Below are 26,490 nucleotides of genomic sequence, written 5' to 3' on the forward strand. Positions count from 1 at the left end.
CTATCAAACTCCTCTCCTGTGGAACCAGGTTCCAGTTTGGGTTCAGGAGGCAGACACCATCTCCACATTTAAGAGTAGGCTTAAGACTTTCCTCTTTGATAAAGCTTATAGTTAGGGCTGGCTCAGGTGAGTCCTGAACCATCCCTTAGTTATGCTGCTATAGGCCTAGACTGCCGGGGGATTTCCTATGATGCACTGAGCTCCTCTCTCCTCTACTTTCTCTCCCTCTGTATGCAACCTCATCCCATTATTGCATGTTACTAACACAACTTCTCCCCTTTCCGGTAGTCTTGTGCTTTCTCGTCCCTCTCCTCTCTCCTATCACTTCCTGCAGGTGTTTCTGGCTCTGGAGCTGTGGAGTCTGGATCTGTGGTTGCGGGTCACCTGCTGCCCCCGTGTTCCTGCTCGACACCCTCTGCTGCAACAACTACTGTTACTAGTCCTATTGTTATTATAATCATTAATACTACTATAAATATCTGTACCATTTTTCATTTAGTCTATAGCAACATCACCTTTACTGTCTGTACCTCTGTGTGTGTATATTGTGTAGGCTGCCTCCCTCCCCTCTCTCTCTTTCCATCCCTCTCTTTTTCTCTCTGTTCCTGTCCTGCCCTCTCTCTCTCTCTCCCTCTCCCTCCTTCACCCCAACCGGTCGAGGCAGATGGCCGCCCACCCTGAGCCATGGTTCTGCTCGAGGTTTCTGCCTCTTAAAAGGAAGTTTTTCCTTGCCTCTGTCGCCTAGTGCTGCTCTTCGTGGGAACTGTTGGGCTTCTGTAAATAACATCATAGAGTACGGTCTAGACCTGCTCTTTTATGAAAAGCGCTGTGAGATAACTGTTGTTGTGATTTCGCGCTATATAAATAAAATTGAATTGAATTAAACAAACCACATACCGATCAGCTGTGCTAGCTGTAAAATATGGGTGAGTTTCCTCATCATGCACCAAACCCAGCCTTGTTTTTGACTGCACGCTCACCATTCTGATTGTGAGAACATGCCAAAATCCACTCCATTGAGAAGTTATACAGAAAATCACAAACTTGCCCCCCAACAACCAATACGACTGCAGTAGTCTAGTTCAAAGTCTATAGTTCCTGTGCTCCATTTATATTTGTATTTGTTGCCTGTGTCCATGTCTAAAATGAGGTCCATCAACAGGCTGGGTTGTTGTGAGCATTTACTAACCTGCGTTGGTGATGCGTGAGATGTGTGTGTGCTGGTCGCTCCATATCAGAGTCCATGTCATTGTCTTCGTCGTCGTCCTCTGAATCTTCATCGTTGTCGTCTGAGTGCAGATCCTGCATGACTGACTGCAACGGGCCCAGCACTGTGTGTGGGTGTGACACAAACGACGACATTGGAATAGAGTTTTTTTTTTTTTTTATTAAATTCTAGTAAAAACATGCATAAGGCAGCAGATCATGCTGTGAGGTGGAGAGATGGTGGGATTGTGAGGCAAAGGGATGGTCCAGTGGAGCTTATGGGTGCAGAACCGCTGCTGGTTTGATCCCAGTAAGGACGGGGACACATTTACACTTGCCTAGAGTAAGTCTGTCTATTATATCTATATCTGTGTACTTTTATCTGTATATTTTTCTTATATTCAACAAATCCCATAACAAGACCAAAAACCAACACTAAATGAGTCCATCTTTCACTCCTTTCTGACTTACTACCTGTGGCTCAAAGCTCCAAGCCCACTGGTTCCCAATGAAGACGTAAATCTTTAAAAAACAGCTCACAAATATATAGTTTCTTTTTTTTAAAAAGCTCAATGCAGTTTTTATGAAACAGGAAATAGTGCATTTGTTAGGAACTATTCAGCGGTGAATGAAGCCACATTTGGTGCTCTGGTGAGCAGCAGCAGCAGGACAGTGTATGTGGGACTGAGTCAGATTACACTACAGTGTGTGTGTGTTCATGGTGATGAGGGAACATGTCACCCATTGCAGCAGCGAGGCTCACTATTGTGTTTTAACAGTTTCTGGACAACAATGGAGGTAATAATATAAAAAGACAAATAGTGTGTTCCCACACTTTGACACCATAGAGTGCCTGAGGGCATATGCACAGATGTTGCTGTGACTGGTGGTGTGATGGGTGCTCTGGAGGGCAGCATCATATCCATGATATAATACCAATCCCTACTAACAGACTGCAAAGAGATGCATGAGTTTTCATGCATACTGACAAGCTGGAAAAATATCCAGATATGCAAATGTGAAAAGGGCGTGGGGGCCTCACAGGTCTCAGAGGAACGGTTACCTGTGTGGGTGGTGGCAGGAATAGCCACCCTTTTCCTGATGATGAAGTCCACCACTGCATCCAGAGAAAATTACAAAACACACAAGCAGAGGTCACCCTCAAGACGAGAAGCTCCAAAATATGCCCCGTATTTTGGACCAAACAACACATTCTAGACTCATCTGGCCCTTGTCGACCATTCTCAGACCTAAATGACTTTAAAAGCATTAAAAACTCATTTTTTCTTTCATGTTTTCATATTTTTAGACATCCATTTTCATCGGTTATGATAGCATTCACTCAGTGTTTTCACTGCACAGATCTGGGTGCTGCAACGGTTCCAGATTCCAAAGGGGGAACCAACATAAATAGTCAAACAGGTTTAAACATATGGCAGGTTTAAGCCTAGTTACCTAAACCACTTATTTGGAAGTAAAAGTTGAACAAGGATGGCGCTCTGCAGTATCTAGCTGAAGTACAATTGACAGTTAGGATAATAATTTCTGTGCTTCTGTCCTTTGCTTTCACTTTCAAATAAGTGGTTTTGATAAGAGGGTTACACTGGAAAACAGCTGGTTTGGTGATTCATGCAGATCTCTAATAACAAATATGATGGCACCCAGAGATTTGGAGAATAAAATCCAAATTTTAAAATGTTACCAGAGCAAATCCTCAGAAGCTCCTTTTCTCTGGAAAAAACAATTCCATAATCTTTATTACTTTGAAAGGTTTTGTTGATCTCTGAACAAAACATTTAGACAAAAAGGAAATGAATATCAGTGGGACAGTTTAAATTCCGTCTCTGACATTGGCTAAGCTTCTTTAGTTTCTGCAAAACAAACTGGACTAGAAGTTACACTTAAATATACAGATCGTTTCTGACTGAACAGACGATAAACAGGAGATCTGATATAAATCACGTATTTTCCAGATAGTTACCTTGTCGTTTTTGATGCGTGGGAGCGAAGCCTGAACTGGAGCTGGAACTGGCAGGACTGGGCTGTTCGGACTGAGAGGAAGAAGAGAAAAGAAACGTTGATAGGTCAAACACATGAAATAGACTGAAGTTTCATCCATACAGTTTTTGACAAACAACACCACCATCCAATATGTTGTGCCAATATCTGCTATGATGACGTTTGACCACTCTCATGCCATTATATCTTCAGTATTTCCCCATTTGGAACAGCTTCTGACGAGGTCTGACAACATGCCGCGCTAGTTCTAGTTAAGCTGCTACTGACAGTCTGTAGCTGTATGGGATAACTGTTCTTTTGTAAATATGCATAAAGATGTCAGCCTAACAAGGAGGGCAGGTCTTTTATCATTATTTAGATCAATTGCTTTCTGTGATGTTCTTTTGAGTACACAATAAAGACAACTGCATGTCAGAAGCCAGCTGGCCATTGGATGTAGTCTTTGAGGCGAGTTTAAGTGCTGCTTTTAACAAGCCGTGAGGTGGCACATTAGTCCGCCTCTGTCAACACTAATTCTTTGAAGTCATCTTGGTGGGTCAGGGCCCGGAGCCAACATCCATCCAACAAGTTGCTCTGCTCCTGGCTTTCGTCTGAAAAGAGCCAGGCCACCTTTACCGCTCGAGCCTCAGGTCTGCATTTAGCTTCATAAGTCACTGAGTCTAATGATGTGCCACACACATGCAGCAAACGCACACAAACAGTTCTGAAACGTAGGAGCACTCACTACATTCAGTGTGGAAGGCAGACATTCAGCATAATGAACGTCACTGCACTCAAACAATCGTCATGTCAGTTTATGCGGCGGATCTACCACAAATAAATTGCCAGCGTGTGAAAAACACTGGAGCCTGTTTCGTGTCAAGGGTAGAGAACTTTACGTTTGGGGTGGGCGGGTAGTGCAGAGGTGTCCACCACCAGAGACACCTGGTGTTTGATTCCTGCTCCCTATGGCTTGGCTACAGGTTTGAACACAAGACTTGCATGTTTCATTTTGATCTTTTCTGGTTCCATTTAAGTAATTGTTTGATTCTCCTAATATATACCAAGTTGTTATGACGTAGTATATGACTGGTCCTTTTAAGAAACAGCATATGTTACCAGAAATATTTCAGCATGATATAGATTTCATGGTAATAACTGGCAGTCATAATGTGCAGCACTACATTACCCTGGAATTGTCTGAGGCACTCCAAAAAACAGCCCTGAAATGAACTAATACCTAACAGACTGGTAACCCCGTGTACATTTGAATAGTTAACCAATGCATGCTCTTTCAGAAGGCGGTGAAAAGCTCATTTCAGATGTCCACGTCATCTAGTGTCTTAACTGTTAGATACTGCCAATCCGTCAGCCACGTCTGCTCTCTGCAGTGATCCCAGGTGTGCGCACATGTGTAAGAATGGGCCGAGCTCTAAGTGCTCCTTAGATTCTTTTCTCCACATTCCTGACATTTGTACTTCTGCCACTGCCTGTTGGCTGTAATGGGACTGTGGACTTTGAGAGAAGAGATGGGAGAATGCTACAACAGGGATTAAGTCCTGAACAACAGCCACATGTCTGTGCCAAAATGTTCATTGGCTTAAAATCATGATATCTCTGTGGGCAGTCTTCCCAAAACACATGGACTCTGTGGCAAACACAAGAAGACAATCATGCCTCATAATAATGAAACATCTGGTGGGCACCTGACTTTAGCCTCAAGAGTATTGTCAAGACAATGTGGCAAATACACAGCACAGTACTGTAGCAAGGGATCTAACCATTCATTTGTTCCCACTGGATCTGTTTTGATTTCACTCCTTCAGCGTTGAATGAGGGACTTGTGATGTTGGAAGACAGGGAGAGGGAAAACATCCAACATGTTTAGTTCATTCAATTTGGAGATGGTCACAATTGCAAAATAAAAGTAGCCATTAGAATTAACCATTATTTAAGGTTTCTCTCCAGTGATTTCACTAATGCCTAACTCTTGACAATACCTGACTCCCAGAGGAGTTTGGTCACAGCAGTGATGTTTATGAGGCCAGTGAGAAATGTTTTCCAAAATAGGAGGCAGATGCCCTGTCTTCTAAAAAGACACAGACTCGCACTATTGGGAAAGCCAAGAAATGCCAACAATTTTAGTCATGCAGGGTTACCTAAATTACATTTAAGACTTATAAACACAGAATGAAATTTTTAATACTTTTCTCATGGTCATTCCCATCAAAGAATGATGGCAACCCAGTCAGGAATTTATTAAGTACATGAAATAACTTACATTTTCATCAGTACTCCCCATTTGTATATAATGATCATCACTGTAAAATGATTGCATTATTAGTAATGTCATTAATTAATTTGGGTTACCTGGACCCAGATAAATGGCAAAAAATGAATGTATGGATTAATCAATTAAAAAATAATTCATTAGTTTAAGTTCCTTTACGTTTTTGCCAAAATGAACACGTGTCCATTATGTAGCTAACGTGGCTAGCAGTAGTGACAGTGTTTGTTATTTAACAGCCTGCAACACAATCCACTGTCAAACCAGCCTCACACTACTAAGAACTAATCTTTTTGTCCATGGTAGGCAAGAAAAATATATTCAAAACTGTAAATTAAATGTGAGACATTTTAATAACTTCTGAACTAAATTAAATGCTTTTTGAGAATTCTCAAGATCTACAGATACCTTGATAGCTTTTTGGCATCAGCTAAGCAGACAGGCAAATCCATGTGTACTCACTGTGGCTTGAGGCCAGCTTGATTCATGACACTCCACTGCTGATCAGATACACAGTGTCTTTACAGTGTCTAAATCATCATAAACTTTGCAGGAAGAGGCGGGGCAAGCCGGTGTGTTTGCAGTAAAAGAACAGAGGTGTAGGTGTGTGCGCATGGGGGATTCAAGTAGAGGGTAAACTTAAAATAATGTGGAGAATGAAGTTGAAATTAAAATGATGAAATAAGATAACTAGAAATATAAATAGGCTATACGCTTTCACCTCCTCTTACTCTAAACCTCTGCCCTGCACTGAGCACTCAGTGTGTTGAGCTTTCTTAGCCATCAATCCTGCAAATGAAATAACCGATAAATAAAAGGCACATCATCACATCACAAACTTCATAGATGAACAACGCTGCCGTAAAACAGTTGTCCTCATTGATTTACCTTCAAATCAAAACACTTCCACCGCAGGAACTTAAAAAATAAACACTTCCAGCTTCTGCTGTTATTTTCACCTTTCAAGTCTCAGCTACTTTCAGGGGCTGTTGATCGTGATTGGACACGCAAATGTGATGTCACTTCACATCAAACCAAGAAACTAGGAAGTGATTCGTCACGCTTTTTCAGGCCACCAGCTGAGTTCCGCTGACTGCAACAGAATACGATATAATATCAGTGCTGCTTTTTCTATTGTTGCCTGTCCCACAACTGCTGACTTCTCTCGCCCACCAGACAGCACATACAACTGACAGCGCTATGAGCTAGTATAGTTAGTAGGGATTTGGCATATCACATTTCCATGCTATGATTGTGGCCAATAATAATCTTCTATTTTGTGAAAATACTACTACATAGAACTACATTACAGTAAAGTTACTTCACACCATGACTTTATTGGATTTTATTAAACTGAACAAACGGAACAGTGAAGTTAGTATATTGCAACTTTGTTGGCCCGGAGCCAACAGCAATCACACTAAAAACACCATAAACAAAAGCAGTTTGGTTGTTTCAAGTTTATAACTGTTGACTGGAAATGACTTCAAATGCAGCTTCAGTGTGTGTGTGTCTCTTAGATTCTTTGCACCCACACATGTTTTCATACGTGTTCTTTTGGATGTTAACAGTACATTTTTTATTTACAATGTTTAGGTCTTCAGACTTTCCTAGTGTACATGATATTTGGCTTCTTTCAGAGTTTAAGATCCCATCAGCCTGTCTGTAAGACTACCTGGAGTGTAGAGCTTTGCAGTATGTGGTTAAAAAGCCAAGCTTTTGGACATGAGCTGAACTGTGAGGTTCATTTGTTTGATCTTGACACAGCATGTTTCCTTTTGCTCAGTCATGTAAAATGCAGAGTTGCTAAAGCTAGGCAGACAATGATCCCGGCCTGCTGTGGTTGATGTGGCTGCTTTTATTTGACCAACACATTCTCATTTCCAACTCGTCACATATGGATGCTTGGTCAAGACATTTATAACACCCTGGATGCCCCTTTATAGTCATTTTTGCACATGTAGGCCTCCGCGGTCAAGTTAGCAATATAATTATGCAACAGCCGTTTAGACTTTAAAAATAAAACTACTACCTTACTCTGACTTTTCTGCTATTTATATACTACTCCTCCTTTTAGCATAAACAAATTACTCTAATGGGCTTCCCAGTGCATTACAAACTGAGGCAAAGGGGTCTTGACCATGCGTGACCATATGCGACGACTTGGGAGTGACCACGGGTTGATGTGACAGCCATAAAGGCCTTGTGGCAAATTAAGATAAACTGCTAATGAAGGCAGGAGCACTGTTCCATGTTCACAGTGCTCTATGAATACAGCAATACTTGCGGATGATTGCTGGTGGTATTGCTGTTTCAGCATCATAAATACAGTAAAACTGCTATACCGGCACATAGTTGGTGCTAATGATGCCTTTTTAAATGTGTGTATTTGCAACTTCAGAGTTTGTAAAATACTCAGGGGCTGTGCTATAAATAGTCTCCCAAAAATTCTGACAGCTGACAAATTTATATTTTCTCTTATATTTTTTTCTACTTTTTCAGCCAGATTTTCTTTAGACAAGTCTGGTAGTTTTCACTTTACTGGAAAGTGAACAGTATTAAACAAAATTCCCACCTGTAACAGAAACTCCTCTTTCCCAATGCCAAGCAGCATCTAACCACGGCTGGAAAGAGGCTTGTGAAGCCAGCTTGGATGATGTGGTGACCAACTCAGATCAACTGGAGATGTGGTTTGTCAGTCTAAAGGGTGTTTAAAATGCACTTGGATGTTAGCATGCAAACCCACATTTAAAAAAAAGGAGACTGCTAGTGCAAACCAGAGCTGACAACAAAACAAAGTGGTGAGAAGCGACCTCCAGAAGAAACAGAGAAACGCAGAGACGTGAGGACAAAAGGCACAGCGACTTCAGTTGTTGTCACCTCCTGCCAACAAACAACACACAGCTGGTCTGTTGGTTTATGGGACAGCTTCTTCAGCTTGCCATAGATCTCAGTACCACTCCTTTTTAGGACTTTTGTCCTTCTTTACTCAAAGCCACCAAAGCTGCTCTCTTCAAAGACAATAAATAGTCTTTAGTCCGAGTTTGGTGGCATTAATTTGGCTTCGGCTCTTAACTCTTGGCACAGTTAGGATGGCCAAAAAGAAATGCCAGCAAACAAAACCAAACTGACCAAGACTATTTGGTATGCTTGTCTAATTCAGCAGGGGCTATCCAAACAAAACTATTTTAATGTGAATTAAGAAGCCTTTCAGTTTGACACTGTGGATTCATTCAAAGAAAGCCAACTCATTTATACTGAAATGTATTTATAATGTATATATATATTATGTATACAAAGCACACAAATGTACTACAAACTTATTAGCTTCTTTTCACTCTTTGAGTAGTTAACCTGTTGATGGTTTCCAGTGTTTGACAGTAAGATCGGTTGTACAGTCCTAAATCTGAGAGAGAAATCGCTAGCACTCAAGGTCTAGCCCTCCACCTACAAAAAACCCAGGGAGTCCTGGGCTTTTCAGCCCAGACCCTTTCAGGTGGTTTCCTTCCACAAAGTTAGCAGCAGCAATAACTATATTGTTTTTTGTACTTCTGTGAGACTTAACATTGACTTCTCCATGACATTGTCAGACTCACGATGGACAGTTTTTAACGCCGACTCAAGTGACATCACTTAAGGACATTTATCAGACTTCACACAGCTCCCTCTGAGACACTAAAGGCTTTACACTATTTTAGAAACATGTGAAGTAGATCTCCTTAACTCCTGGAAACACACTCAGTGGAGTTCCCCTTTAAGTTAGGTTAAATGACCTTAACACCTTTTATTTTATTTATTTATCTTTAAATTGTTTCATGTCCATTCTACAGCTAAAATATTTTTCTCATTTGTCTCAACTGTTTGGTAGAAACTCATAATGAAAAATATATATCATTAATTATAAATTATAGTTCCCTTAAGTTGTTTGTTCTAAAGCCCAAAAATTAATGTTAAACTCACTTATCTGAATTTGGTCCATAACCAAAATCTGCAAATGTTGCCATCAATAGAAAGCAATCATTCTTGTAATGCCACATACACCTTCTGGTCTTTTATTTCACTTAAAATGGCTATTTACAAGTAAATATCAACTTTAAACAGCTTGGTTAAGGCTCTACTTGAAAAAAAGTGTAGTCAAATAGTGTTTCCTCTAGGATTTGTTTTAGCAGCGGGGGCAGGACAAACCCCCTGAAAAAATAGTCACACTTCACAACAAGTAAAATAAAAAGTGTTTTGTTGTTACTGTCCAGAGACTTTACTTAAAACAGCCTCTAACTTCATGACACCATTAAAGGGTTAAGTTGTTTCTCGAACCAAGTGCCATATATTAAATTCTTCAATCAATGTTTTGCTCTATTGTTGACAACAATATTAAATCAATCAACCTTGTGACACACATGGCATGAGTATCACAAAACTACAGAAAGTCATCTACATTGCATGGCTCTGTGACAATCTTATATCCTATTCAAATGTAACGGCTGAGGTTTGCACAACTTGTGCAGGTGACAAATCCCTCAGTCAGTGCCCACATCCAGCGTGCTGAAAACAAGGCTCTCATGTGAACACGCCAGCCTGCTTTCCCTTCATGTCATCACCTACTCCACATTTCCTCCTCTCTGCTGTTTCTGGCCCAGTACTCGGTGGAAAACACAAAGATCAAACAAGCGGTCACATGAGAAATGAGAGCGGTGCACTGTGCCGGCCCGGCGCACGGCCACCGGGGTTGCTAGCCTGGGGAGAATCAAACACCTGGCATTTGTCACCCCACATCCCCTTTACAGCCAACCCGACCCCCATTCCCTGTATGGGAAAACTTAAAAGGCATTTAAACACGGCACAGACACAAACACTGGTTCTGCTAGTGCTAAGTAATAACTCCCCTGGCAAAACAAGCTGCCCCTACAGAGAGAGATACATGAATACCCACGCTTTATACAAGCATTTGAGAATAGAAATAAAACACCACCCTTTTTTTCAAAAGCTAAAAGGATTAAAGGGGAACTCTGCTATTCACTACCACGTCTCGCCTTTCTCCTCAGGTGTTGTAAAACCATAAATCTTTCTTGTCTACTATTTGGCTTTAAAACAGCCCTTCTTTATGGGGAGGTTGTCCACCAAATGTGCGTGGACCCGGCAACCTAGTCAAATGTCAGCCTATTCATGAAAGGAGTCACTGTAGACATGATATTTTTCTTATCCTGCTCTTGAGGTGGAGGTACAGAAAAATAAGTGTGTAAGTGAGCACATTCTACATCTATATTCAAGTATTTGCAATACAAACATATTTTCTGTGAGCAAATTTAGTCATTTGCTGTCAATAAGGCAACAAAACTGCATCTTGTAACTATCTTATCCCAGCTTCCTCTTGGGCCACCCAGATGAATGCAGCTGGACTCCCACTAGGTTTATTGGTACCCACCCCTTCTTCTAATGCTCTTGCCCAGCCCCCTGGGGTCTACAGGCCACCATTAAAGAAGATTCTCTCCCTGTTGGTCATTTGATTTTATAGCCTCTCCAAGCTGAGGAAGGAGTGACCACAACCCCCCCCCCCCCCCAAATCCTTGGAAGAATTGGATACCCCTTTCCACAACCCCTCCCTTTGTTGCTGTTTCCAGTATAGTGGACTGAAAGCTCAAATGAGTAAGTCCAACGTGCTGACCTTGTACAAGGACATGACAGCTGCTTCTTAAACCTCCATCATGTTAAGAAGAACAAGGGCCTCCTTGCTGTAAGTGTATACATCAATTGAATCAGCTGCTTTACTCTTAAGACAGACAAATGACTCATATTTCCGGTTTCAACAACATTTAAAAGTCCAAAAAGATTCCAAAGAGATGTTGTACTTACATCTGACTTGGTAGACTGGTCCTCCATTTCAGAGTCATTGGGGTCCACCAGTTCCTGGAATGGCGTAAGTGTCGACACCTTCCTGCGTGCTACCTCGTCACCTTCTGGTCGCAATTTACTTGTTCGCATCTGCGATTTATCCTTCAAGAGTTTCTTATCCGAAAGTTGAGTGTCAGACCCCGACGTCTGCTTCCCTGATGAATCCACAAATCCCTTTTTACGTTTTTTGGCCACGTGATCGTCACCGTCAGGGGCGGACAGGCGCTTGTTTGGCCCTGACCCGTGAGTCATCCCCTCAGTCCGGTGCTCCTTGGACAAAGACTTAGGTTCCTTGAAGCCCATTTTAGGATTGATATCTCTAAGTGGCTGGTTCTCTTTGGGTTTCCTGGAAGGTTCTTTGGGGGCTTTATTAGGTTCCCAGCCAGAGTCTCTGAAGGCACTTTTGGGCTCTTTCAAGTCTTTTGGAGGCTTGTCTTTGTGGTCCTTGGAGGGTTTGTGGAGTTTGGAGAAGCTGCTGCTGTTGGTGCTGGTGGTTGTGGCTGTGGTGAGAAGGGAAGTACTGCTTCCTTTGGAACCATCCTGTGGATTAAAACCAAGAACAGTGTATTAACAAAAGACGGAATAATAAGGAACGCGTTTCAATTTCATGGTTATAGCTGCAAGTTAAGTCATGTATGAAAAAAACGTCAAGAAACTCTAACCTAACTAAACATTTAGGTTATTTAGGATTCAAAATTACAAACAATCACCTAAGCTACAAAAGAAAAAAACTTCAGATTAAAGTATTATGGAGCAGGGTAGAGGGAAATCCCACTTCAGGTCAATGGGCAAACAAAACAGGGCAAGGCCATAATTATCCAGTGAAAAATACTGTTGTCTGAGGATGGTATGGGCTGGTATTGCCATGATAATAACTTATCTAAATAAAATGCCAGTAAAAATAACAAAGAACCCAAAATATGAACAACAGGGGTACTTTTTGGTTTGAATCTCATCTTGTCTACTTACTTTGCAGGACTGTTGTGTAGACTTTGGACTGCACTTTAGACTACATGTAGAACTTCTAAAATGCATAGTACCAAACAACAAAGTGAGCAAAAAGCAGGCAGCTAGGTCAAATGAAGATTAATCCTCTGCCTTTTACACAAGAGAAAACATGCATGCCACCCTGCAGTTTGGCATTACCATCTGTGAAAAGAGGTCTATTCTTAAAAGAAAATCAAAAGGGTTTTCTTAGTCCCCATCTATGGGCTTAAAGAGCAAACTCAGGACTTCTTTTGAACGGTTCTGTTCAGTGGGGTGAAGGGGGCTTTTCAACAGACACACATGCGCAACCTTAAAAGTGAAGCAAAGGGAAATGTGGAAAAAGGAGGAAATGCATTCCTTCTAACGACGGGGGCCGTTTGTCCCTGGGTCTCACCTCTAGCTCCCTTGTCAATATTTCATCAATGCAGTAAAGCCATTAAAGCAGTCTAGACGACGGGGTGTGTTACAACTCTGCCCAACCACCTCTAAAACCTTTCATTATGTCTATCTGCTGGTGACCCCGGGACCTCAGGATGTAAAGCTGCCGGCTCGCTCTAAACTCCAGCATGGTCCTCCACTGCACTGAACCCATTTCCCTCCCAGGGTAGCCCAACATAAAAACTGGTTTAGTGCTCTAGAGGGGACACCACAGTGCCTCTATTGCCATCAACATTGAAGAGATCACTAAAGTGGCACTTTTTAACAAACCTTTCAGCACCACGACATTGGCAGGTTAGCAGGTGACCCAAGCTCAGGTAAATCACTCAAGTGTCTATAATTATAATAATATTGTCAGAGAAAGCACATCTTAATACATACATTTTTACCTTCTAGGACTGCATATTTTCCAGGAACAAGTGAACTGAATAACATCATATACCATTTATAATATATTTTTAGGGCCCGAGCACGAAACGTGTGAGGTCCCTATTGAAACTGAAGGGATTTTGTTCTTTTTTCTGCAAAGTAACCTCAATTTTGGGGGCCTAAACATACTAGAAAACTCACCAGACTTTGCACATAATTCAGACGCGGCAAAAGATTTTGTATTTTATGGGTTTCGTGCATGGGCGTGGCAAAATGGCTCACGCCCCCTACAGAGCAGCCCCCGGACAAAGTTTCACCTACGTGTATGAAATTTCTGTGGTATGTGTATCATGGCCAGACGTGCAAAAAAGCCTCTTGGAGCGATGCCCGACACCGAGCAGGAAGTCGGCCACTTTAGATTTAATGGTCATTTTTGGCGATTTACACACTTTGTACTAGGGCTGTCCCCGACTAAGGACTTACATAGTCGAATCAGAATTGTCAAGTCCTGCCTATAGTCGAATCACGTGCGTTTTTGTGCGCCACGATTGCGAGCGAGGGGGGGTTACACACGGTAAGCTACGCTTTATTCTTAAGCTGCAGTCTCTATTCATTCAACTTAGGCTGTAAATTTCCAGCTAAACTGAGGCTTTTTGAAGACCCTTTTCTCTCTCACTCGCCTGTCATTCACCGGTCTTGTGTGAGTTTTGCATACATGCCGTGCTGCCGACAACTACATGCACATCGTGGTTCCTCACGGGTCTATTTCAAGTAGCCGGCTATTTAAAAACGCTAAAATATTCTTTGTGTGGTTCATCAACGGTGATAAATTATCCGAAAGTCTCACGAGGTACGGACAACTCGGCAGCAAGTGTTCCTCTTCCCCCACAAAAACACTTTTGGATTTATTAACGCCCTTTTAAAAACATTTATTGTTTATTTACAGCATTATACGTTGAAATGTGTATTGTAATAGGCTGCATGCGCATGCATTCTCTCTCTCTCACACACACACACACATATATACACAAATGACACGTTTTACGCTGTAATGTGAGCAGGTTGGGCATATGAACTTCAAAACTGTACCAGGAAACACACTGATGAGGCCATGTTGTAAAATTTGTGAATTTTCGGTTAACGGCTTGGTGTCATGCTTCGCCATAACACAGGAAGTTGTTGTAACTTTACTGTACATGCTCAGATCTATACCACACTCTACATGTTTCAGAACAGTCCCGCCTTGAACACATGTACATGCCAACATTCAGCCACAGTCATTGCGCCACCTACTGGCAACAGGACGTGATCTTCAACGAAGCAGCCCCCGCGGTGTGTTTTACCTACATGTATGAAATTTCTGTGGCACATGTATCATGTCAAGATGTACAAAAAAAAGCCTCTTGGAGCGATGCCCTAAAGCCAACAGGAAGTCGGCCATTTTGAATTTTATGGTCATTTTTGGATTTTTTTATTTTTTTAATTTTTATTTATTTTTAATTTTTTTTTTTTTTACACACTCCGTACTTTAACGAACTCCTCCTAGAGAATTAGTGCAACCGACTTAAGATTTTCCTTGTCTACTCTAAAGCCATTGACAATTAGAAGTTGTACAAACGGTGAGTTTTCGTGAAACAGCGTGCCCGTGGCGTGGCATCCAAAATCAGTGATTCGCCATGAAAGAGGAAGTTGTTTCAACTTCAGTGTACATGCTCCCATCTGCACCAAACTTTACGTGCTTGATAACAGTCCCGCCCCGAACACATCTACATGTTCATTTATAGTCGTAGTGCGAAGTGCTATGTAGCACCACAAAGGGGAAGGAAGTGATGATTAACACGTTTGTGCAGTGTCTGAAGCCTGTGGCAAATTCACAGCCACACTGTCAGAGCTCCAGAATCTGCAACGTGGCCGCCTCACACCTTGACGCGCTAAACGTGCGAGGGCCCGCCCGCCCATCTCTCCCTCCCTCCCTCTCTCCCTCTCCCTCTCCCTCTCTCCCTCATTCACATAAATGTAAATCTCCTGCTTTTGACGCATTTAATTTATTGACATCTTAATAGTACAAATTCATCAAAACTACTTGATTCCCATGAGCTCTGTTTTGGGTAATCCCTTCTCTCACACTTTAAGAAACTTTATATGACATGTTAGCCTTTTTATTATAATGTTTTTGGATTCTTTTACTCCCTAATTTAAATTATTTGTTTTTAATCAGAATTTGTGGCCATCATGTTCTCACTTATATTGTAATGAACTACTATCATGTTATACAAATGCCTGTTTGAACTTTTGCAGTCAAAGTGGGAAAAAAGTTCATAAAAGAAACCCAACGACTTTGCTTCCTTACATTTCACTGGTGTAAACGGACGCACATGGTGGTGTGTTCCCCTTATAGAATGTGTTCAGGCACGCAATTCAAATTTTAATCAAGGCCAGTAGAAATTAGTTCAGGCCAGAGGAGCATTAACCCACTTGCCCAACTGAGCCAGTGGCAATAAAGGTTATTGTTTTTTCTCTTGTGCTTCTGTAAATATTAAGTTCACCCAATAAAGTCTGAACTTATTTAAAATAAAAACAGTGTATTTAAGATATTGTGTGAGGGTGAGGGAGGGTGGGGTGTGACCTCCTGCTCCACAAGTAATTCATCACACACACTGTGTTTAGACTAGAAACTGTTTCCATGTGAAATGGGCCTCTCCTAACCTGGCTCTTAAATGACACTATTTAAAGGGACTAAAAATAACACATAATGGAAACATCATGCCAGCTCACTGACATACATGATTTAGTGCCGCACAAGATAATTCTGTTTACTAATTTGTACAACATTATTGTCTAAAATTTCTATACATAAGACATTCTAAAAGGACATTGATGATTCCCATGTTTTTGCTCAAAACCACAGGATGTCAAAGATTCACAAAATGTCTAAGTCAGAGATGTAAGTGCTTATGGCTGAGCAGCAGCCAAGATATAGTTTGCTTAAGCCAAAGTAAGATGTCTTTGAAATCCATGAGTTTAAATACATTGGATGTCTTTGAACCTGCCAAATATGTGGGGGATTAAGGCCTGGAGACTTTGAAGGGGTAAAACGTTTCCCAGCTGGGTGGGGCCGAGAGTGGAGACAGAGGAGAAGGTTGTTTAGCTCCAGGCTGTACCTAAGGACAACACTGACCTTTGACCCATGGAAGCTTTTGCTCTTCTTTGGGTCGGAGAAGGTGGATGTCAGCAAGCTGTTGGGAAGTGTAGGCAGCTTCAGGTGCTGGCCGAAGAGGGAGGTGGAGCCCTCCTGCATTACCATCACCTGCCAGAAGAACAGCCACAAACAAAGGATCAGAGGCTTCTTTGCTTTGAAAGATTTTTGTTTGGATTAGAGTTGTACAGTTGAAAAGTAGGGCTGGGTAATATACCTTTTGGGTAAGTATAGAAAGTTGGCACTGAATGCTTGGCCAGATTCTTAGTCTTGTTTACTTATTCTTTGACCAGATAGTTCCTAATTTAAATCATAATGTTTATGGGAATTTATCTATTCCAAGGCATCTGAAAATGTGCCCTACTGGAATTCCTAGTCTGCCTTTGGTGTATTGAGAGGCAGTAACAAAGACTAACCACCAGCTATTTTTATATTCTGATACTAAACTAAAACCTTTAATATTAAGAATGGCTGAAGAGATGCAAATACCTGATAAAAACACATCATCTGCATATAAAGCAAATTTGTGGTATGTATTAGAGCGCTGCATTGGGATTGGGATCCCGCGGGACCCAACACAAATCACGCCTGAGCGGGCGGTTTTAACTCTGCTGCGGGCGGGTGCGGGCGGTTAAAAAATATACTGCGGCTCCTGCAGTAGCGCTGATAAGATCGAGTCAACAACTGAAGTTAAAAGATTAAAGTAAGTGTATGCAGCTGTTCCTGAGAATGCACTGCAAGGGCCTGACTCGAACTGGCGACCTCTGGTACGGGAGGCAGACACGCTGACGAGGAGGCTAAAGCCCATGGCCACTGGTATCGGTCGCCAGTGCGTGTCGTAAGGTGTCGGGAGTGAGGTTTACTCACTGCACAGCCTCGCTGGCTTCTGTCACGCGGGTTTATACAATATAAGACCAAAGCAAGGCAAGTCTGAAATTTGGAAAACTTTTATGTCGGTTTTTCTGAAGGTTTAGCATAGCCCAAACATTTGTGTCCTTTTTTACTCTGCATGTCACAATGTTTGCAGGTGTGGGTGGGAGTGGAGGCACATGTTAATGCTAAGCTAAGATAACCACGATCTGACTCCTGCTCTGTACTTAACACACAGACATGAGTCTTGATCTTCTTATGTAACTCTTGGAGAGAGAGAATCATTCTATTTCCCAAAATGTGGAGCCATTTCTTTAAAATACCGGCACAGACTCCGAATTTAAAAGCCTTGATGTTTTGGTACGTATTTGTTAAATAATACTGAGCACACATTCAAACATCTAAAGCTGCCTGTTTAATGCTGGAATATCTTGCATTCAATTCAATTCAAATTAGCTTTATTGGCATGAATGTGTAACAACAATATTGCAATATTGCCAAAGCATCATATACACAACATTCATTACAGGGCCCGAACGATGGCCAGAATATGCAAGAACAGACAACACAGCTGCTTCAGTGCGTCTCCACTGTGTGCTGAGGAAAATTACGGTAGAACTCCCTGCCAGGATAAAAGTACTGGTGTCATTACACAAATAACAATTGGCAGCAGTCTCCAAATATTTAGTTATCTATATAAGCCTGTTTCCATCCATGACCCCCAAAGCATGTTGGATATCTTACTTTTGAGTCCTCTGATGTTCGCTTGTGAGGATCCCGTTGCTGTTAAAGAGAGGGACAACAAAAGAAAGGGGTAATTATCATCTATAGCCCAATTCTTTGAATAATAAGCATTATTTCAGCTTAGTAAAATGTTAATTTATTAATGTAAGAATCTGTGGAACAAGGTGTGACAAGTAACTTTGAACTGAATAAAATAGTACAGCACAATGTACTAAGACCTTTCAGTAGTGAGACTCTCCTCCTGACAATGGAGAATTTAAGTTTTGACATGGTCAATGTCAGCACTTGAGCCTTTTTTCAGGCTAAGGGGGAAGGGGATGCAGGGCAAAGTAAATAGAGAGCACTTAGCTCCAGTCATAAAACCTCCGACTACAGGAGTCTTCCGGCCGGTGGCCAATAATCTGACTACACCCAACACTGAGGAAGAAGCTAGCGAGGTCCCGAGCTGTATCGGGAGCATTCTGGGCACATTTCCATTGATCGGTATTTGATAAAATAAAGCAGATCAAAATCCATTCCTTTCTTTACTATACTCTGTTTTGTCTGTCTCAGCCTGCTAGTGTTGCTGTGTGCTGCTCTCCTTAAAGGTGGAGTAAGCGATTCCCCAGAGACCCCTCTAGTACAGAAACTCCTTTCACTTTAGCCATGAAGGAAAGATGAGCGAGGACAAGGATGAAGGTCACCGTGGGTGAAAAGATTTGTGGTGAAGGAGTCACATCCCTTTGCTACGGTTAAGTCTCCTCTGTTTGTAAAATGCATTATTGATATCTGCTTTTACACAACAATATCCATGGACCTTCTTAGATATTTACCCGATTCATAGCACATCAGAAACAGCTGACAGATCACTGATCAGTTATTTTTTATAAATTAAGGGAAAAAGAAACCTTCCTGTTTTTACTGATTACAGCTTAGAATATTGGAATTGGAACAGAGATTTGATAAAAACAGCATCCACAAGTGAAACTGTAATTTAAACGATACCCTAGCTGCTATCTCTCCTCTCTGTAGCACAGAGTGGATACATGTGTTGTGTATCCACTCTGTGCTTAACTAAGCTTTTTATTATACATATTTAATCAGCAATAAATTCAGGTAAATATAAGTAGCGGATCAGATTCAAATACCCAATACTAAAGGACTCCAATCAGGACAGAGACCAAAAATGTCCAAAGATGTCCCTAAAAGCAACTTTATCACAACAGTAACGACTAGAGAGCTGAAATGACAAGATAATCAGATCTTAGTGCTGCCAAATTTAAAGTCAACGGTCAAGCAATAAAGTGGCCTCTTCAGAGTAGGAGAACCGTTTTACTCCTTACTAGTGGTTGACCGATACAGGTTTTTCGATGGCCGATGCTGATACTTTGAGAGCAGGGCGGCCGAAATATAAAATGCCGATATCAAAACAAAAAGAAGTCATGTATAATTCTATTATTCCAAGCAAAGTACAATCTTATATACATGTTATATCAGCCAGTAAGGTGTTGTTTTAGAGGCTGTGAGGAGATCACTACTCACAATAAAAAAATGTGATTGTGCCATTAATGCACTGACATTATAGAAGCATGATTAGGTCCATTGGGATATCTGAAATATCAAAACATGTAAACATCTTCATGAAATATAATCTTGGAAAGATTAAGGATGAAAAGGCAGAAGTGCTATTTCACACAACTAAGGCCACATGTGTCATTTGTTACCATCACCTGACCACCATCAAGAAATGTCATGATGAAGACGCTGACATCATTGTCAGATTTTCCTATTCCTTAGCCTGTTAGCAATAACAAACATTTTATATGATTAACTAAAGGTTTTAGGGGGCAGCACTTGATTGCTGGGCCAAGTATTTTCATTGGATACGCTGATAATAAGAAATATAATCAGCCTTATTCTTCAGAAATATGCAGAATTACGCATTCAGAACAGGAATCTTAAAGAGTTTGTGTGCCAAACACTGTGTGTCTCAAACACTTATTGTTAAGGTATCCTTAACAAGGCAGTGACCATCCATTTAACGCAGCACATCTACTGGCAAATGTCCTGTGGCTGAAGAAAGGCAGGTTGCTTGTGTAGATCTATATGCATGGTGTGACACAATATGTAAAGTTGTTTCTGAAAAACAGCACTAAACTCCATCTACTTTCCCTGGACAAACAAAGTTTGCCTGCTAGGCAGCGGCAGTAAAAGTTGCTGTATTTGCATTAAGAAATGTCATTCAAGGCCCGGCGTCTCGCTCGCACTCCTACCCCTCCGGCTTTCAGTAGCTTCCTACGAAACTCCTCAGTTGGGTTGTTGAATGTGAGCTTCTCACAGCGGAGATGATTGACAGGCGGGTGGCCCTCCAGGTGGAGGAACAGGTCGTAATCAAAGCGAACTTTCTTCGGTTCTTCCTGAGGAAGAGTGGTGATGCACCCAGAGAAGGAAAAGAGAACAGTCACAGTCAGTCTATCAGAACCAACATTACGTTTAGTTTGCTGCTGAGTAAAATTGTTCAATGTACCTTGTTTTTAAAGTAAACTTCAATAGGCAAGATGAAGCCTGCGTATCCAGACTCCTCCACTTTGTACGGTGGATCCTTGCACACTGAAATGAAAGAGAAATGAACCATTAAAGAGAAGCCTCAACCTTCAACACAAGGTGACTAACAAAACTGAAAAACTGGCTGAAATCCATTTAGTTCTATAAAATGCAAAGCAGCTGCCCTCATCCAATAACTTCTGAGTGCACAACAGTGGTATCTGTGTTTGTTGGTGGTGGATGGTTTCTTTCTCTGACGAACACTAACGGTTCAAACCATTATTATATCCATAACATCCTCTCACCACCCTGGACACAAAAACCAGGTGAATTTCTGGAAGTCTCCAGAGTGTCACTGGATGTATTGAGTGACTAAACCTGCAGCTCCATTCTCATGAGATCTCATTAATTTCCATTGCCTGCGCTGATATCAATGCAAAAAACTGTGGCTTACATTCAAACCAGGGCCTTTAAAGCTTGTTGATATCCACCCAGCTCATGACAAGGTGAACACCTCCCCCCTCATACCCAGGGGCCTTTAAAGAAAAACAACTCAGCTCAGGTGTTCTTCCCTAGGGAGGTGTGTGTGTTTGTCAGCCCCTCTCCCAGTGGACTCTGCAGAAAAAGTACCAATTAAGTCCATGTATGTGGTGACTGGGTTTACTGGAATACCAAATAAAAGCAGATCTTAGCTTCTGTTCATCTTTAGTACTGCATCACTGTGATGCACAGCACGGATGGATGATATTAAAGATGTCACAAGTCTTCTCAGATGCCAATTCAGTGCATTCAAAATAAACTCTGCCACCCTCAGTTCATCACTGTGGTACTACTGTATGTCCTCCATGTGGATTTGGAGAGGGTGTCACTGGAAATTTTTACTGGGACCAAAACAATGCCTAATAAAATGTTACTTCACTCAATAGGAACATGGTTTTTGAATAAAATAAGACACATTCTAAAATTAATCAGTGATATAACAGCAGCAAAGGAAGTCCATAAGAGTATAAAATTAATACAATTATTATTAAAAATCTATAATGATATAAAGAAAACCATCTGACCAATTGGTGTCAAACTTCACTTCTTCGACATGTTCTCAAAAAGCATTTAGTCCCACACCCATTCCTTAAGTGGAGACTGCAGACTGCTGGAGAAGCAACAAGTATAAAAGAACATAAGGGGAAAAAAACTTAATGGACTCCTAAGCAGCTAACAACTTGGCTTTCATTGATGAAGGAGACCTTGGAAATACCTTGAGTCATCCTCAGTGCGGACCAGGCTTTGGCATCAATCTAACCATCACTGTGCTCTCTTGTTTCATTTTAGAGCTTCAAGGACCAACAGTGATTGATGGTTCGGCTGACTACGCTGAGGTCAACCTCACCGCTGGGGCCAAGCCATCCAAAACCCAATACCACTGAGCAAATATTATGGGTTAGAGTTAATTGTGCAAGTGGGTCAGGTTCAATTACACCCAGCTAAAAGAGCCCATTCACCACCGCACCTTTATATAAACCGAGGTGGAGAAGGAGATGAGCTGAACCACCCCTAAACGGAAAGAAAAATTCAGACTCCAGCACATAAACTCAGTACATGTGCTGGTATATTTTTCTTATTTGCATGGATAACTGGGCAGACATGATGTCATGCTGAGATACTTTCAGTGAAACTGCAATGAACTTACACACCTCACAATCAGACCAAGGCTAGTACTAGCATTCTTTTTGGATATTTTGTTAAAAACAAAAAAAGCACAACATAAACAAAATATACTTGATAACAATGTCTTACATTTGGTTATCAAAAATGACCGAGCAGGACATTTAACTCTTACATGTCAACCATTACTGTAATTATTTTGTAAGCACTCCCTGATGGACATTTCTAAATGACCTCAAATACAGAATTTTTATGTCTGTGCTGAGATTTCTGGTCACTTAGTGGCTGATGTATACGATGGGAAGGACATACCTGTTATAAGCTAAAACACAAGGGCACCCTTGTGACCTAAGATGAAGACAATGACCACCAATAGTCCCAGTTCCTGTCCAGCTAGGGACTTTCGTTGCATGTTCTCCCCTTACTTTCAGTCACTGGCATACTGTCACTACCTGTTAAGAAGCATAACCAATCAATCAATAATATGGAATGGATAACACCAATATTCACATGTAACTTAGGGCTCTGGGAAACTATGATGGGCATTTCCTAATATTTTCGGACATTTGATGGGAAATATAATAATTGGATATCGATTTATCTATAAATAGTTGAGACCAACTCTTCACTATTAAATTTTTTTTTTTAATTAATCCTCCCATTTCATTTTTCTTACACGTCTGTATGACAATGCACAAATTATTGTAAATATAAACTTATTTTGACTTGTACCTAATGGCTACACTTATAAAGCACTTTTATCCAAAGTACTTTACAAGGTTTTTGCTGCTCATTCACACCCGCACACCCATCCCCCACCCACACACTCACACCGACGGCAGCGAAATAGGGAGCGTCTTGCCCAAGGACACATGAGGACAGGACAGTCTCAGCATCCAACCACCAACCCTGCTCTTCTTCCTGAGCCACAGACACCTCATTTACACAAAAATATCATGCATTAAAAGTAGGTAAAAATATCATGTCAGTGCTTTCCTGCAGTGTTTTAGAGCAGACTGATATTTTGTTTGAAATGCAGATCCCCTCCGTTATTAAGACTGATAAGAGACAAGAGCATTTGAAATAAATACATTTCAGCAATAACACTAGCTTACACTTTAGCACTGAAAACTGAATACTGTCCAAACTCACTGTCAAGAAAGACCACAGTGGTGTTGTAACTAAAAAGAAATATTCGGATTTGAAGTAACAGGTCAAGTTATGGTTAAAATGAGAGGAAAAAGCCTGAAGCTATATGAAGAAACAATGTGAAGGAGAAGTCAGCCCAGCATCTTGGCTGAGGTTCAGTAGTTCAGGTTGAAAAGGTTAATATTATCTGAAGGAGCGTCTGAGAGGCAGAGATGCACAATGCGACCGCTGACCTGTAACAGAAAACTTGCCAGTGGTCACAGACGCTTTCAAAAAAGGGAGAGGGTTATGCCGTTTATTAACATGGCTTTGGTTTACACCCAGATGCCAATCACAGAACAATGCCAGTCACTATGTATTTGCCTTTTCTGCACAGACTGGTTTGTAATGAGGCCAGGCCAGACGACAGACCTGACCATAAAACAAAAGACAATAAGAAATAAAGAATAAAATTCTTTGGTGAGGCTTGTGGCTCAAAAATGAGTTCTTTCCGCTCGCTGATTTACTGTTATTCCCTCTTGTTTCTAATAAAGCCATTTATCTCAGCATCAGTTGGCCAATAAATGCCAGGCGTTTGGGTGGCCAATGTCCACATACGCTGCATAGAGAAAGTAAACAAGTTTATTTTTACTGTAAAACTTTGTGCTCCTCTTGGCTGTGATACATTAAGAAACAAATTTTAAAGAGAAACACAAATTATTATTCAAAACAGTAGTTTTAAATGTTTTAAAAGATGTCTGAAGGGGGTCTTCAATTAAATATTTTCACCATCTATTGCAGTAATTTAGCTGGTTTCTACAAGGTCCAGGACCATGCGACCACAGTAGAAACATTAGACAACTGTCATGAAGCTCTTGAAATACAGCTTCTCAGTTCTGGCCAGTGATGACTTCAACATTATTCCTCATTTTGCTCAATTGCTTTTCCTCTTGGAGTCCTGATAAGGACTAGGTAAAAATGGTACATTTTTTGATACTACTGCTGAAACAATACTTTCAGTCAGATTCTTGTTTGATACCTTACTTAACGCCTTTTTTGTTTTTTAAATTTAACAGAAGAAGCCAAAGTTCCCAATTTGTAAATTCTTTCTAAACATGACCAATAACTTAACAGGGGAAAACATTATGTCAATACCTGATTAAAGAATACGTAAACAAGATTACCACTCTAGCCAGATATGCAAGTCAATAGCCGTGTTTCCATCGCAGCCGTGTTTCCATCGCATTAGAAAAGGTTGATGGAAATGGCAAAATAAAAAAAAATAATCCTTAATTTCGCAAAGAAGCTTTTACGCTTGCTTGAGGTGGTTTTTGCCTTTGTCGAAAAAAAAAGTTAATGCGCTAAATGGGAGATGGAAACAGACACATAGAACTTGTAACTCACGTCTGATCAGCTGTTTCCGCTGTCGCCGTCTTGCCGGGTATCCCCACAACGTACGGAGACATGGCTTGTAGCAACTTACCCGCTTGAAACACATTCCTGAGGACCTCTCTCCATTTTTCTAAGATCAATTGCCATCAGTTCCATGCAGCTGGTTTTGTTTCTTGTTTGGAACCCATAGGTCTTGTTTATTACAGCCACGTGTAACATCAACTACTGACGTAAATGCGCTTGCTGTAGCCTGGTTTATTTGCTCCAAACCTACATACTTTTTTTTTTTCCATTTTTTGTTACATTTTTAAAAAATCTAGATGGAAACAAGGCTAATGTCTTTCATACTCAATGGAGGTTTTGATTGGTCCCATAGAAGGTCCTGAAACGCAGTCCTACTCCTGACAAACCAAGCCAAGTTCAAAGAAATAGCATAAAAATAGCATAAAGACAAACTGATATGAAGTTGCACACAGGTCTGGGAAATAAAACAATAATGATAATTTTCCTCAACAATGAATACAAATATTCGGTAAATGTTCAATAAATGTTTAATTAAATTAATTTGAATCACGAATGAATTAGGACTTTCTATTAAAAAGATCTTTAGCCATACATATTTGTTAAAAAAAGATTTTATAATAATAGTTTTGAATGTTCTACCTCAGATTTGTCAAGTGATCCACTGTTTGGCATCAAGTGTTTGTTCTGACCATAAAGAAAAGTTTAAAACCACAAATAACCATCTGGTTACTTCAACTTTCACTCAAGAAGAAATAATGATTTGACATTTATCCTGATCATTACCGATATTGAATGATAGGAACATTTTTTATCCTGATAACATTTTCAGCCCTACACACAAGGGCTACAAAACCAACACACAGCAAACAGCAGCACCAGCAACAAGTAAAACATAGAAACACAGACAGATGCATGTTTATCAATAAAGAAATCGGCCGGATCACAACAAATGATACATAAACAACACCATATGCATATCCCAGACTAAAACCACATAGGTGTGAAGCCACACCCACCTCAAGGGACCAAACACAGATGGAGGGGAGAACTGGAAGGTTGAAGTGAGGGGTGGGGGTTGGGGTCAGAATCATGGGGACTCTCCTGATAGCAGATCCCAGACAAACACACAGTGGGACAAGGTGCTGCCAACAGACTCCCAGACCTCCCTTGAGAACCATTATGTGCGTACGTTCTGACTGGCTATGACTGTGTTCTGCACTTTAACCCAGCCCGGTTCTCCTGGTGAACTTGTGGAAGCCATTGCACTAGCAATTGTGCGGAGTGAGGCTTCGGAGTGCACGTTGGGTTCAGAAGAGTGACATTTTCTCCTTAGTATGCAGATTACATGTAACTCACTCTCTCCTTGCCCCTCATATCCTTCCTCTCCACGCCAAAACGGTGACAGAAAGTTGACGCTGTTGCTAAAAAAAAGTACTGTCACTGAAAAACACAGCAGAATGCAACACAGAGAAATTAATTTATAACTTTTAATGCCTGTGTATTTCATTGGTTCAATGCTAATGTGACTTTAGATGTCAAAACCTAATGTCACTGTACTGGCTACATGACATTAGCTTATTACAGATCTATTGTATTGGGGTATACGTCGGCAGATAAGGAACAAGAAAGCACCCAACCAACAAATCCACGGGTCTGACTCAATCTCGTCACAGATATATCTATTAGTGTAAACTCTATGTCTGCAAATAAATTACAAGAAATGTCAAAAGATTACATTTAGAAACAGTGTCACAATTAGATAGAAAGTGGTCAGTGC

General features: G+C 41.0%; 1 protein-coding gene across 4 annotated transcripts in view; it reads right to left on the reverse strand.

Annotated features, from left to right (window-relative positions):
• Positions 1 to 26,490, reverse strand: part of mllt3 (MLLT3 super elongation complex subunit) — a 51,326-nt gene that overhangs the window by 7,834 nt on the left and 17,002 nt on the right. Inside the window, exons 3-10 of one of the 4 annotated variants that reach the window (XM_046065849.1) lie at positions 20,491 to 20,573; positions 20,237 to 20,380; positions 17,985 to 18,023; positions 16,353 to 16,481; positions 11,342 to 11,920; positions 3,188 to 3,257; positions 2,270 to 2,323; positions 1,190 to 1,331 (exon numbers count right to left, since the gene is read on the reverse strand). In XM_046065849.1, coding sequence (XP_045921805.1) covers positions 1,190 to 1,331; positions 2,270 to 2,323; positions 3,188 to 3,257; positions 11,342 to 11,920; positions 16,353 to 16,481; positions 17,985 to 18,023; positions 20,237 to 20,380; positions 20,491 to 20,573 — 1,240 coding nt within the window. The remainder of the gene's footprint in view (positions 1 to 1,189; positions 1,332 to 2,269; positions 2,324 to 3,187; positions 3,258 to 11,341; positions 11,921 to 16,352; positions 16,482 to 17,984; positions 18,024 to 20,236; positions 20,381 to 20,490; positions 20,574 to 26,490) is intronic. The other 3 variants (XM_046065850.1, XM_046065852.1, XM_046065851.1) reach the window with 3 other exon arrangements.

The sequence above is a fragment of the Micropterus dolomieu genome, linkage group LG12, assembly GCF_021292245.1.
Source record: "Micropterus dolomieu isolate WLL.071019.BEF.003 ecotype Adirondacks linkage group LG12, ASM2129224v1, whole genome shotgun sequence".
Lineage (NCBI taxonomy): Eukaryota > Metazoa > Chordata > Actinopteri > Centrarchiformes > Centrarchidae > Micropterus > Micropterus dolomieu.